This window comes from Mugil cephalus, chromosome 22 (genome assembly GCF_022458985.1).
Source record: "Mugil cephalus isolate CIBA_MC_2020 chromosome 22, CIBA_Mcephalus_1.1, whole genome shotgun sequence".
Taxonomy (NCBI): domain Eukaryota; kingdom Metazoa; phylum Chordata; class Actinopteri; order Mugiliformes; family Mugilidae; genus Mugil; species Mugil cephalus.
In genome coordinates this window covers 10,519,199-10,533,294 of record NC_061791.1, presented here as the reverse complement: position 1 = coordinate 10,533,294, position 14,096 = coordinate 10,519,199, and the positions used below count along the sequence as shown (strand labels likewise).

General features: G+C 42.2%; 1 protein-coding gene across 2 annotated transcripts in view; it reads left to right on the top strand.

The window, feature by feature from the left end:
• Positions 1 to 14,096, top strand: part of ccdc146 (coiled-coil domain containing 146) — a 52,135-nt gene extending 38,039 nt beyond the window's left edge. For both annotated transcript variants that reach the window (XM_047575393.1, XM_047575391.1), the window contains 5 exons: positions 6,244 to 6,354; positions 6,470 to 6,607; positions 7,056 to 7,181; positions 8,561 to 8,683; positions 12,376 to 14,096. In XM_047575393.1, coding sequence (XP_047431349.1) covers positions 6,244 to 6,354; positions 6,470 to 6,607; positions 7,056 to 7,181; positions 8,561 to 8,683; positions 12,376 to 12,576 — 699 coding nt within the window. In that variant the 3' untranslated portion in view covers positions 12,577 to 14,096. The remainder of the gene's footprint in view (positions 1 to 6,243; positions 6,355 to 6,469; positions 6,608 to 7,055; positions 7,182 to 8,560; positions 8,684 to 12,375) is intronic.

Here is a 14,096-nt window from a genome sequence, read left to right as displayed (position 1 = left end):
ACAAACTCAAGGCCGGTACACAGTAAGCAAATAAAGCACACAGAAACTTTTTGACTGACCAGAGAGATTTATGTTTTGAACATCAGCTCCACAACCTTTGAAAGTCATTTGGTGACTCACCTCTTTAATGTGATTTCTTTTCAGACTGTTGGCTAAATACCCAAGAATATTCAGATCTCTAACTGTGATAACTCGTCACCACTGGGATATAAGCCAAATGTTGTCAGTGTTGCAGTGGCCCAGTAGTGACAAACTTGGGTAGGGCCGCCATCAATTTAGCTCAAGGTTTTGAACACATTTCGGATAAAATATGTACATAAAACATTTCTAATATATGTAATGCTAAAAACTGATAAAATAAGTGTAGCTTTTTATACTTGGTCACTGAAAGTATATACTGTGGACAAACTCATTGTGAAGTCACCTATTGGATTCTGAACCTCAAAAATGAAGCCCACACTCACCATGTTGGATGAGCTTTACTGCCTGCACACAAGGATATTCCAAATATGGACATGGGGGACATTGAGACCCGCCCACCCAACTCTCTGCTACCTGTTAGCTGAAGCTACTGCCTGTCACTCAAACCAGGAACGCCCTTAATTATGCAGAATTTAAAACCTTAATAAAGAAATGTCACGAATAGTGAAATAAGCCATTGAGACAAAATAATTTTTTGTACCAGGCTATAAATCTGTTTAATAATGCTGTAAAGTTGGGCTTTTTAACATGGGTTTCTATGGGGATTTGCTCCTTTTTGGAGCCAGCCTCAAGTGGCCACCCGATGAACTGCAGTTTTTTTCATTTCCGCAATTGCCCAGACCTGGGGGTTGCCACTTAAAACTTATCTGGATCTGGTCAGATAAGTTTTAATTATTAAGTCACCATATTACCACCTATACTATTTGTTGAGTTGTGACAATAAAAAGCAAAATTCACATATGAAGCAAACAGCGTTCCCCACAAGGAACGTTTACCACAAGAAAACACCATATACAACTTTGTTTCCTGACACTAGGCTTAGGGTGCACTTTCTGTCCAAACTCATATTATCTTTTCTAACAGAGAGTAGTGACAACAGGGAGAGCTAGCCAGAGCCTGGAATCGTCACTAGTAACCAACTGCCAGCCGAGCGACGAGCAAATTGCTGGGGCTTAAATTTCCACCCATAGGTCATAAATGTAAATAATATGCTGATTGCTTTAAAGGTTATGTTTGCTTTGGCTTACCTCTAACTGTCTGTTTTAATGCCTCATGAGTCTTGTAGCCTTAGGTCGTCTGCTAGCAGGAACCTTTTTAACTATTCCTGTGGCTTTTGTTGTCATAGGCTTCAAGGCTGTGGGATGATTTGAGTTGTTATCATGTTGCAGATCTCTTCCTCAAATATACAAGGACAACTTACCCTGAGGACGCCCCCTGATTATTGTGTTCTAGTTGTCTTATCAGACATGGTCAGTTGTGACAGCTATACAGTTCATTTATTCTGATTTCATTCTGCCTGATGTAGAACACATGTTTACAAGGTTGCAAATTATTAGAGCCCACCATGAGGCAGGTTATGCTCTAACTGATGACGACATTAGAGAAACATTATGTCAGCCTCACTGTATATTTTCTTATATAATTGTAATTCAAACCTCATTTGGTGCTTATTAAAATTTCAGTTCAACTCTGCCGCTCTTGTGCTAATTAACCTTGCATAACCTGATTATGAATATGATTTTACGCTGTTTTACTTCGCTGACCTTTCTGCTTTACTGATCTGTCCCTTTGTCTTTTATCTGCGTTAATTATGAAGCTATTTGTACCAGATTTTTCAGACGTGATGTTCAAATAAGGTCATTATTTATTTTTATTATTACGCTGCTAAGCATGCAGCGTGCCATCTATTATGTTGCTTTTCAAGCCATTATATTAACTACCGACTGAGCTGCTATTATGTAAATGATATGCAAATTGAAGGCTGCATGAATGCTTGTCATATCTACAACGTCTTAAAGCATTCATGAGCCAAGAAAGCAGCCATTATTTGTGACTGTCAGATGAAGAGAACGGAGAGGCTGGCAGGCAGAACAGAGACACTGACACAGAGACAGAGGCACACAAAGAGAAAGTCGGTGTATGCGAACAGAGGGGTATGAAAATGCTACGAGTGAGGACACTACAGAGAAAAAAAAAGAGATTGATTGAAGAGTGGAGAGAGGAGAAGGAGGGTGACACAGAAGCACTGTAAGCCATCCATCATGCTGTGTTTAAGTGACTTAGGGGTGGTGTGACATGAGGGTGGAACACTGATCAATCTGATTTAAAACACTGGGCACACGCTTGTCACACTCAACTTACTGAAGAAGCTCATTGTCATGTAAAGTTTGAATTAAATATCTGAGTGAAAGGTTTTTCTTGAACTTCACTTAACAGTGTGAACGCACACACTCTAAAAAACTGGAACATATATATATACATGCGCTATAGTAGTTTAATTGTTACAAAAAGATGAGCTCTTATACAGCTTATACAGCTCTTCACTATGGGAGCGGAGCTGAATCAGTCTGCTGGAGAATGAGCTCCTCTGCCACTCTAGTGTTTGGTGTAGTGGATGGGATGGATTGTCCATAATGGAGAGCAGTTTATCCAGTGTCTTCCTGTCCCTCACTGTGACAAACGACTCCAACTCCCTACCAATCACATGTCCAGACGTCCGGATCAATTTGTTGATCTACTGATGTCTTTTTTTGCTGGTACTACTCCCCCAACAAACCACAGCAAAGTACAGGGCACTCGCAACAGCAGACTGGTAGAAAGACTCTAGTAACTTGCTGCAGACATTGAAATACCTGAACTTCCTGAGAAAGTAGAGTCTGCTCAGGCCCTTCTCACTATTGTCCCTCCAGACCAGCCTGTTGTTCATGTAGACTCTCAGGTGCTAGTAGTGTTCCATTACTAGTACCACTGACTTCCTTGGTCTTGTCCTTGGTCTTGTCCATGTTTAGGAGTAGGTGGTGTCCACAGTCAGTATCCTACAGTGTGCAGTGTGCTGTAGTGGAAACACAGCTACTGACTTCATAGAACCTTGGTTACATTCATTGGTTACATCCATAGTTTCCAGCATACTCCTAGTTGCTGTGGGCTTTTCCATCTCTAATGCTACTGTTGCCTCCTTTTTCAGCTCTGGCAAACCAGCCACTGTTGACGTAAAACACGCCGCTACGGGCGAGACAACGCAGAAATGTCACCACAGAAAAACAACAAGAGTTTTATATGTAACAGGCGTTTATTCATATTTAAGAGTCCCGCAATATCGCTGTAAGATTTGGGGTTTTCCAGAGAGAGTGAATTAATTGTTGACAAAGCCCTGAGTCTTGGCAGGCTGGCAATCATTTACCATACTCAAAATGGGATCAGGAAAAGAGAGACAGCTAACACCAGTGAGAACCCTTCAAGTCTGTAATGCAGGCGAATAGACTCCACAATGATAAGAAATTAAATGAAATATGCAGAACATTATCGCTTCAAGTGTTACGCGCAAATGGGAAGAATTCTAAATTAAGTTCTGCTTATGGTGTCCCTCGTTTGCATTATGGAGAGGAAACTGAGTGATCTCGCCAGATTTGCTGCTTAATTTCCTCTTTGAAATGATGCAATTGAACTCCTTATATAGGACTAAGTTTTTGTTGTCAAAGTCATATTGTCTGTGAAAACTGGAGATAACCTCGGTCCCTGTTGGTCAGCCCCAGTTCCTGTTTCAGTTTCGCAGCTTCTCTTGTCTCTCTGATTCTGTCTTTTGTGTCTGCCTTCGGATCCTATCTCTGGGCCCCTTTTCTCGTTCTGGCCTTCACTGCATCTTTTCCTTTGCTCTTGTTCACTTTGTCTTCCTCCGTCTGTCAGGCTTTTATCAGCCTCTCTGAGCGTACATCTCCCCCACTCTCATCTCTGTCTCTGCTCTAGAGTCTATCATCTGCTTACTGTCAGGGTTTCCTGCCTTATTTCCGTCTCGAGCATCTGTAGCCTAACAAACAACTTGTGTGATCACATGGCAGAGACGCTTATAAGTTAAAAGTCGTGTGACGGTGAGGGAAGAGCGGCGTTTTAACTGGCTGATCATCCCAGTGTGATTTAATAACCCTCGCAGTCTGACTCCATAAGAGAGGCGTCATTAATCCCTTCCATGAAGGGAGAAAAAAAAACGGGAATCAGCACTTTGTTCCACGCTGTTTTTCTTCGCTCACATTAGATGCAGGCGCGTTAGCACATACTGGTGAACGTACTGAATGTATACACATACACACACACGTCTGCACTGTGAGGCTGAATGGAGAGAAGCTGCAGTTTCATGAGTCAGGTCACGCCAGGGCAGATAGCCTGTGTACAAAATATTTCCACACCCTGTTTTTGCCCCTCATCTCATCCACACTACTCTACACACCACACTTTCTGCTCTCCAACCAATCACTTCTCCTGCAATTATATTTGTCCCCCTCTCCAATGTCCCCAGGCGTCTATTAATATTTCTCATGTATTTTCCTTTTTCTCTCTCCCCCCTCCTGTCATCTGGCCTGTGTTTGTTCCTTCTTTCTATTTTCTGCTTATTATTCTTCCTGTCAAGGCTCCTTGATCCATTTCAGCATTGTATATTTTTATATATAGATTATCTTTACTCTGCTGTGACGGGGCCAGTGGGTGTCTGAATTAACTAATACTGCAGTTACATTTTTATTTATTTATTTTTTTTGCATTGATCTCTGTCTCCAGAATTCACATAAAATACAAAAACAACATTTTTCTCCATGAAACACACCCAACAAGTGCTTCTGTGGTGATTGTTTTATCAGTTGGATGGTTTCCAGAGTTTTCGAATCGCTCCAGCCAAATACATACCACTAACCCCTTTAAAATCAGTTTGATGGTTGGGGGGGAAAAATATATATATACATATATATATATTTAGCCTGATATATTTTGTATCTTTTAAAACTTGTAAACAAAGATTTAAAAAGAAATGCGCTCCCAGGCGTCGCATTGTCGCATGAACTGTGACTTTCTTGAAGACCCGAAAGCAGGTTTCAGCGGCAGATGGGAGTGCGATAGCCGGCTTTGAATAACTGGTAAGTTGACAGGTGGGTCAGGCAGGTGGCCCATTGCAGGCAGAATGGAGTGCGGCTGGCTGGTTGAACAGAAACGATTTTAGTGTGGGTGGAGGAGGCTTGAATCGTGGAGTGCACACAACAACAAGTCAGTCAAAATTGCTGGGAAAAAAAGGAGGATGCAGAGAAAACAAAACAAACTACCGCTTAACGTTACTGAGGGATGTGGGAAGTTGAAGGGGTAAATATACTAAAGGGTTGGCAGATAACCCTTAGGTGTGCAGTTTGCAGAGCCACACCCAGACAGACGTACAGTATAATGTACTGTACGTCCTCGTACACCTAAACAGCTAAATTGGGACCCACTCATTAAAAGACAGCACTAGTAGAGGTTGAAACCTCCACAGGGCGCCTTTAATTGATCATGTCCCGTCATTCATCTGAACAGTTTATCAGCAAGTCATGTCCGCTTTACATTCAGTTATTGGATCAAACCTCAATCCCTCTCGCGCGCTTGCTAATTGCAGTTGTTTCAGGATAAGAGCATCGGCTTAGGGAGTGAATCTAAAAATGCCTCCCATGCCCCATCACTTACTTTTAATGTCTCCTCTTGTCCCGCTGCCAGCGTTTTGGTCTCTCTCTCCAGTCTTTTGACTCATCTTCTTTGGGCTTCCTTGAGTATCCTCGCCTCCCCTCCACTATTTCTGCTGTCTTAAGGGATGTGAGAAAATTAAAAAACCCCAGACCCTCAGAGGGATCCTATGAGTTTTTAAATTTTGGTTTCTCTTATCACGCTTTGCCAGCGACTTGTCACCTAGCAGGAAACCGCTCCCGATAGGCACAACGTTTAGCTAAAAAAAGCTTTTTTTTTTTTTTTTATTCTTAATCCCCAACGCAGTAAGTCTGAAATGTCTGGGAGACAAGGCACTTAAAACGCAGACCTTCGCAGATAGATTATTGCATTTATACGTTCATGTCATTGTCATGTGTTGTCCTGTGGGAAATTTCTTGAAATCTATCTGTTTCTTGACACTATAGTTGTGTGTGTGCGTATATAGGCCATTATTATTCATTATATGAAAGTATTTTACAAGACACGCCATCAGCTTGTGGTCTAGTTTACTTTTTGTCCCTAATTGTCTAACTTTCTGTGTCTCTTAAGTTGTCAGAAGCCAGGGACAAAACACTTCAAGGTCTTAGTCGAACGGTTGATTACAAAGAGCTAAAAGGCAAAGACCCAACAACTGCAGAGCTGATCAAGAAAATTGAGCAGGTAAACCGCAACATCCCTTTGTTTTTGTTTTTTTGTTTTTCATTTTTGCACATTGTCTCGTACGCCTTTAAAAAGCTGTCACTACTGTGTCCCTGTCCGCGCTCGCTCTGTGCAGCTCGAGGTGAATCTGGCCGAGCGCGAGAGCCAGTTGCTGGAAAAAGAACTCCTCGCGGACCAGGTGACCCGGCTCTCGAAGCCACTCAGCGAGCAGGCTGAAAACTGCCAGCACGACAGGCTCTCGCTGGCGAAGAAGGTAGACGAGAGATTGAACGCCGCGCACCCCCACACATATGCAGAGGCACTTATTCTGTTATTCGCCGCTTCATTTGCATTCCTCCCTGTGTCCCCCCTGACACATTGTCTGAGGAGCATGTGCAGTCCATGTGAGGAGCGTGCGGAGTGGACTTTTAGGAGTTCACCGAGCATTACGCTCCCTCTCCTCTCTCTTCAGGGCCGTCTCTATTCTCTCTCTGTCACCAACTATAAATAGCCTCATCAAAAGCAAGTGGAATGAGGTCCATAACATGTGATGAAATGCAGAAGCGCGTAATGGTACGGTTGAATTTCAAAAGGTGCTGCACACGATGGCCATTAAAATCTGAAGAGTGTACAGTGCAGCTATATAAATACTGTCAAACGGCGCTTCTGTCATTTCTGTGTCAAGACAATTACTGTTTGTGTCCGTGTTTGTCTTTTTCCAGCTGAATGAACTTCGGACTAACATAATCAACACCAATCAGCGGATGATGGCCCTGTCTGCAGAGCTGTCCGTGAAGCAAGCTGCTGCTTTGTCTCAGCAACAGCAGATCAAAGAGAGAGAGCTGCAGGTCAGAGAGGTCCCAGTCCCCCCCCCCCCCCCTCCCCTCCTCCCATCGGCACATACCATGCACCCACAACCCCGTGCTTCTGTAGTCCGCTGCCTTGTCACAAACATTCTCCCCGCAGCCTTTTCCCAATTCCGTGCTCTTGTCTTTCCCAATATCATTATCACTCCGCACTGACCGCAACAAAAGGAAAGTGTCCCAGGAATATTTATATTCATAGTTCGTTTCACCTCGAACCTATTATTTTGCGCAATACGCGCGGGGAAACAAATTAAGAGGTCGACGCAGAACGATGCCCAACAACCTCGCGCATGGGCAAAGAAATGAATCAGTGTTCTATGAATCTGGATGAGTAATGCGCGTCGGTGGCCTGATGACCGGAATGAATTGCAATCCAATTTCCCATCATCATTTATTGTAATAATATCGGAGAAAAATGTCAGAAGCCTGTGAGCAGTTAGCATTAGCATATTTCTGTAGCTATAGCAACCAACAAGAATTCCATTGTGAATATTTGAGCAATAACTTATGTTGAGATATTGATGATACTGATTTACTTCCTGCTCTTACTGGTGAGTTAACCTTTGTGTAAACTGTTCATCCACATGTATTGGTCATCTAAATTCAGCAGAGACGTGCTGTTATATGTATTGTTTTTAATTAACGTATGTGCATCTTTAAAGTAATATTTAGGCTTTGAAAAGAAGCTTTAGTTTAGGTAATATGGGCAGATTAGGGTTGGGGTTTTCCTCACAGAAATCCTATGCTATATATATATAGTTTCATATTTTTCTCATTTCAATTCTGTAATATCAGCTCTCTGGGGAGCAGGGCAAATTATATGGATATCTTAGTATTTGAGATGCATTTCCATCCTGAATAAATAAAGCATGCTTTAGCGCCTCGGCGACCCACAGTATTATTGGGTTATCATTATTAAGTTAAGGTGAAGTATGAAAATTATCATCCACCGGGGCTTCGGAGAATGTTTGAGGGAAGGTGAAAAAGCCATCAGCCAAATCATCATTTAGTCGAGAACGGCTCAATTCTGACGCCAGTTTCGAACAGAAGTCCCACAGCTTTCTGTCTCGATAAAAAATTAAACAACTAAAATGAGTGGATTTCCCTCACGCCCTGTAAATATTTCAAGAGATTTGTGTTAATAACCCGAAGAATCCCTGCAGCTGATGTATGCCTGCAGCGCGCCGCAGACACGCCTAGAAGCGGAAAATGCGGAGACATAACTTTGCCCAGATTCTGACACTAATACAACCATCTGTTTGGGGGCACAGTCGGAATTGAATCGAGCCAGGAGAGTGCAGAGTGGACGGAGTGAAAGGAATACAAAGTGAATGTTTCTTGCGCCGCCCCTGTGCTTCCAGATGGACAGATGCCAGCGGCGGCTGGAGCAGGGCCTGCCACCCTACCCGGAGATAGAGGAGGAGTGGAGGAGGATGCTCCGGGACAAAAAGAGGAGGCAGAGGGACAGAGAGCAGAGAGCGAAGGTACAGAAACACACAGAGACACACAAAGATCACTGGTCGGAAATAGATTAAAGCACCAAGGGCCAAGAAAAGAAGACAGAGCGACAAAAGGAAAGAAATGTAGCAAGGGCCGAGACACAGGAGCGGGGATCGATTAAGATTCTGCGGGACAAAAGGGCCTGCTGTAGATGTGGGTGAAAACTATTTATGCACAGAGACTAGACAGGAAGTAGAGTTGTTTTTAACGCGCGCACAAACACAGGATATGATGGGCAGAAGGGCTGACAAACAGAAGGAGCGGCTGTCTACACAAGAAAGGCACACATACCGGGATTGGTTGTGACTGAAACCAGTCCAGCTGTCTGTGCTCTGTTGTTACTCTGATCTGTTTTTTGTCACATTTATTTTATTCTTGCCTCTAGCCGCCGGTCCATAAGGACGTCGCACTGCTCTGCGACGACAATGAATCCACGAGAAATCTGCAGGAACTGAAATTAATTTTGAGAGTCATTGTTATGCCCGCATTTCCATCTTCTGAAAATGTAAATGTGTTTCACCAGCCTTGTAAGGAGAATTTTTTTTCTTTTCCTGTTTACATGTTGGCAGTTCTTGATATGTTTTGCATTCAAAGCAATGTTTCCTCGTTTTGTGCGCACTCCTTAGATCACATGCCAGCGGATAAACCGGTCATATGCATGAGGAAATCGCCATCGCTTTGAAGTCTCTGGGACTTATATACAGTTCATTTGCATGCTGCTATGGGGTGAAAGTCATAGGGACGTGGGCTCGATTACATTTTTCAATATTTTTTCGTGAGTGTTAAGCGCCATGGTTAAAAATTGATCCATCAGCCACACTGGATTCGAATCAATTTTGCCACCCACTGTCGGTATTCAGCAAACCGTGGACAGATAAAATTCATGCAAAACAGTTAAAACACATTATGATCCAAGTGGATTCATCTCAATGGAAACCTTAAGGTCAGCCTGGAACAGAAGCGGGAGGCAATTAGCATTAGCCTAGCGTGAAGAGTGGAAGCAGAAGGAAACAGCCTGGCTTCTGACCCAGCTGACGCATTATTATGCTCAGCAATGTTCAGTCTCATTGTTTAATCAGCAGATTTAAATGTAAAACGAGACAGTTTTGTGTCTGATATTGTGGAGATGCCATGTGTGCTGCTGAAAAAGAAATCTTTATGGAACATTTTTGGAGGCAAATACAGACACTGGTTGTGACTCTTAGACTGGAAGCCAGATCAACTGTCTACCCAGAATCCTTTGTAACAAAAAGTTGCTCCGTGGGGATCTGATTATGGGCTGGATGTCTTGAAGGACGCAATAGTAACAGCAGCGTAGTCGGGCACATCGCCGGAGCGCTGTGGAGTTTCATTTATTTACAACAAAATGGCTCTGATTAGCTGTAGGATTATTCAACTGTGTGCAGAGCTATTTCTGATGCCTCATAATGAAATCCCAGTAGCGTGTTACCAGACTCGAGTTTTGATGCTGAGCTCCAGCCCTGAGTGTAACTGTAACAACTGGCGTCTAGAGCATAGGTCTTCAACAGGGGGTTCGTGGGGGGACTGCAAAATCTTCGGTTGATTTGACATTTTTTATGTATTTTTTAATTTTCCCCTACAAATTTAAACTTATTTAAATACATATTAACATGAATCCAACATATTTTGGTAAAGGGATAAGAGATAGCTTCATATTTATAATTTGCACTAGGCAGAGTTTAATATAGAACACATATAGTAGGTAGGGGGTTCCTGCTTAATCTCTCCATCAGTTTCTTGGGGTCCTTGGCTGCTAGACCCCTGATCTAGAGGCTACAGAGGTTACAGAAAGGTCATAACTTGACACCCTTTCTTTTTTCCTCTTGAGTTTTCTTATTACTGTTTTTACAATAGTTCTTGTACTGGGTGTACATGGTGAAACCAACGCTTCAATTTGTTGTGGACTAGTGTTCAGAGAGATGGACTTGAGACTGGACGACTCAAGTGCCCTGAACCCTAAAACAACTCCCCAGATTCCTGAGTCTCTCTTTGTACAAATGGATAGAACTAATACATATTTACAATTATGGACCCCTTCATGGCCTACCTCATTGCAATATCATAATTAATTGTTAGCTGGAGGCAAAACAGAGTGAAGCTTGAGACAAACACTGTCACTGTGGACTGAGAAAATGTCGTCTTGCTGTATTTTTTTCTGCCAAAACCAAAAAATACAAAAACACTTACTTGGAGTTTTACTTCATACCAGCCGCTGCCAGTCGTAGACAATTTTGGTTCAACGTGATCAAAAGAAAGAACGGAGTGAGACAAACATCAACAACTCTTGTGTTTTCAGCGTTCATTTGATATCAGATAAGATTAATATGTAATGCATCATTGGTTTCAGCCTGGAAAACATTATGAGTTAGACTAAATGACTCAACTGTGACTGAAATTATGTTAAGCTAATCATTATTTGGGGGAGTCTTGTTACATGTTAATGCTAATGCTAACCGCTATGCTACGTTAGTTGTATGTTTCCGGGGTGTCCAAGCAGAAGTTAGATTTACTATGTTACCCTCCACTTATTTCTGGTAATGTCTTTGTTGGAGAGGCTTCACTTGATAAAGACAGACCAGACCTCGTCCCCTCTGTCGTCCTTTGGTCAAATCATCCATCCAGTGAGTGAGAGTGTAGGGGTCAGTGAATATAGTCCCATCAGTCAGAGTCAACTTTTTAAAATGGCGCTCACGGTCTCGGGGAGTGAGTCTGTTATTAAATTCTGTAAAATATGCGTTTCCCTCGTCCATTGTTGCCAAAACACTCCATTGAAATAGGCTAACTGTCGTTTACAGGCTATAGTGTATGAGTGTATAAAGATGTTTGGCATCCAGTTAAGCCCCGCCCCTCACAAAACATCACATTGTTTACAAGCTGTGAAGGGGTCTATAAAATAGCATTTATATGTGATAAATAGGCAACTAAAGTAAATGAGTTAGAGACAGAAACGTTACCATCTAAGAGCAATGACCAGTGTATGCGCTGTAGTTAGTTTACATTTTTATCAGACGAAGATCTCTCTGCGAACTTGCGAAATCGCATCACCCCGAGCACATATGGTAGCAACAACAACAGCTGCTGTCTGGCAGTAAGAACCATATAGTGTCAGTCTGTGTAAAACATTTGCAAAGCAGTAACTCTGGAAAAGTTTTTTTTTTTCTTTTTATAAACGTGAAGGCAAACTGCAAGTGCACTTAGGTAAAATTGGAGTTTTTTTTCTGAAATCCACATTCACCCAAAGCAATATTCATCCATTATCTATGGTTACTTATCCTGTCAGGTCCAACTGGGACGGACCTTTTAACCGCTAACCTCCGCACACATTGAAATTCTGTTTAGAAGGAAAAAAAAACAACTGTTTTTACTCATTGTTCTGTACAAGACTTCCTGTTTGTATTATCTGTGGATCGTGACACGCACAGATACATCTTCAAAATACAGAAGAACATCAGTCACAATTCTCTTGTGTGCATTTTTAGTTAAACTTTAATCAGTCCTTTGATTCTGACCTCATACTTTATCTGTTTGTCTGGAGATCTAAAAGAATGCATTCATTATTCCATTAAAATTAAGGAAAGAATTCAAATTGAAAGGATGTAGGCCGAGGTCAAGCCACCCTGCATCAAATATTAAAGCTGTTTTCTTGTGCGTGCAGCTTGCCGAAGAGGAGCAGAGGAACCAGTTGCCTAATGGGGAGTACACCACAGCTGAAGCCCGCCCCAACGCGTACATCCCCCAGAACGACCACCTTCCAGTGCCAAAACCGTACGGAGCTCTGGCCCCCTTCAAACCCTCGCAGCAGGGAGGCAACATGAGGCACATCCGCAAGCCCGCACTCAAACCGCTGGAGATATGAACGCAACGCATAGCGCGCGCATCCACAGCAAGACTCCTGTGCATCCGCAGACTTCCTGTTTATTCTAATCCGTGCAGTTTTAACTGCTCGGAAACACTTAACTCGATAAATAAATGGTTTCTGTTTGTGTGCTCACTGACCAGCACACCACGGCTGTTCGGTCCTGTGAGCTTATGTACGGCATCTGGTTGTAATTTTGGCTCCTTTCTCTAAAATTTGCTGGCAACGCGCTTGTTTACGCTCAGCTTGCAGTAACACCGAATACTGCAAGAGAGCAGAAGAGAACGGTGGATATTAAAAGTGTGCAACTCCATCGTGTCCACCGGTAAAGTTTTCTACTAATTCCCGGTCTTATCTGACACGTTTGTAACCACCTTTCTCTAAAAGGTCAGTTCATTTCTCAGGGACACGTGGCGCGGCCGCGTTGTTGTTTCATCCCTCGTGCTTGTAATCCTCGAATAAATTGTAATGGGTTTAAAGCTCCACGCAAGGCTAGCAGCGCCTTCTTAATGCCCGGAATGATAAATGTAAATATAGAGAGGGAGCTCAAGCAATAAAAGAGCATAGAGAATGACAGAGGGGGGAGATAGAGGAGAATTTAAATGATGAGAAACGAGCGATGGCAGAAGGAGAATCAAAGGAAAAAATGGATAAAAGTACAGCTCTAAAGTTAGTCACTGATGACAAAAAAAAAACTCAAAAGTCTTTGAAGGTAAAAAAAAAAAAAGAAAAAAGTTTGGAAGTCTTTCACCATCTGATGTTACCCTGAGGTAGAAGTAGTTTACTATTCTAGGTATTTATACTTTACTTGAGTATTTCCATGTTATACTACTTTATACTTTTCACTACCATATCGATAGTTACTTTTATTATAAAGCACCAGTGGTTTCCAACTCTTTTTTTAAATAAAAAGCAGCGTGTGGTCAGAGTCCAAAGTCAGCCCTTCGCTCTTATCGCATTACCTCTTCTCTCCACACTACCATGTATCATATGAACTCATCAAAGCCCAAAAATGTTATGTCCCAAGTCCAAACATGATTAGATGTCTAATCAACAGATTTGTATATCAGAACTTTGTCTTCTGCCATTAATCGCCTCAAATGCATCACAAAGTAACTCCTTTTACGGGATAAAAGTGGAGCTCTGCAGTCCAGACTTAGTTGCTACGGACCAAAAACAAATGTCTTTGAAGCTTTAAAAAAAAAAAATGATTGGTCTTTTTTCATCTGACTTTAGCTTGAGGTGAAAGTAGCTTTGGGAAGAATTTGTGTGTGTTAGCATCTTATGCTTCCAGTCCACCACATCGTCTTACAACAGAACACATAAAAACATATTTTTAAGGGTTAAACCAATGGTTTTCAAATGTTTTGGCTTCACAAGAAGAGCAGTGTGGATTTACCCCAGTTGTTGATTCCCCCTCCCCAAATCTATATTCAGCGCATGCTTTGATTGATTTAAAAGGTTCAAATCTCTGCAACGATACGAGAATAAAAGTGAGAAACAGATTTGTGTCTCAGAAC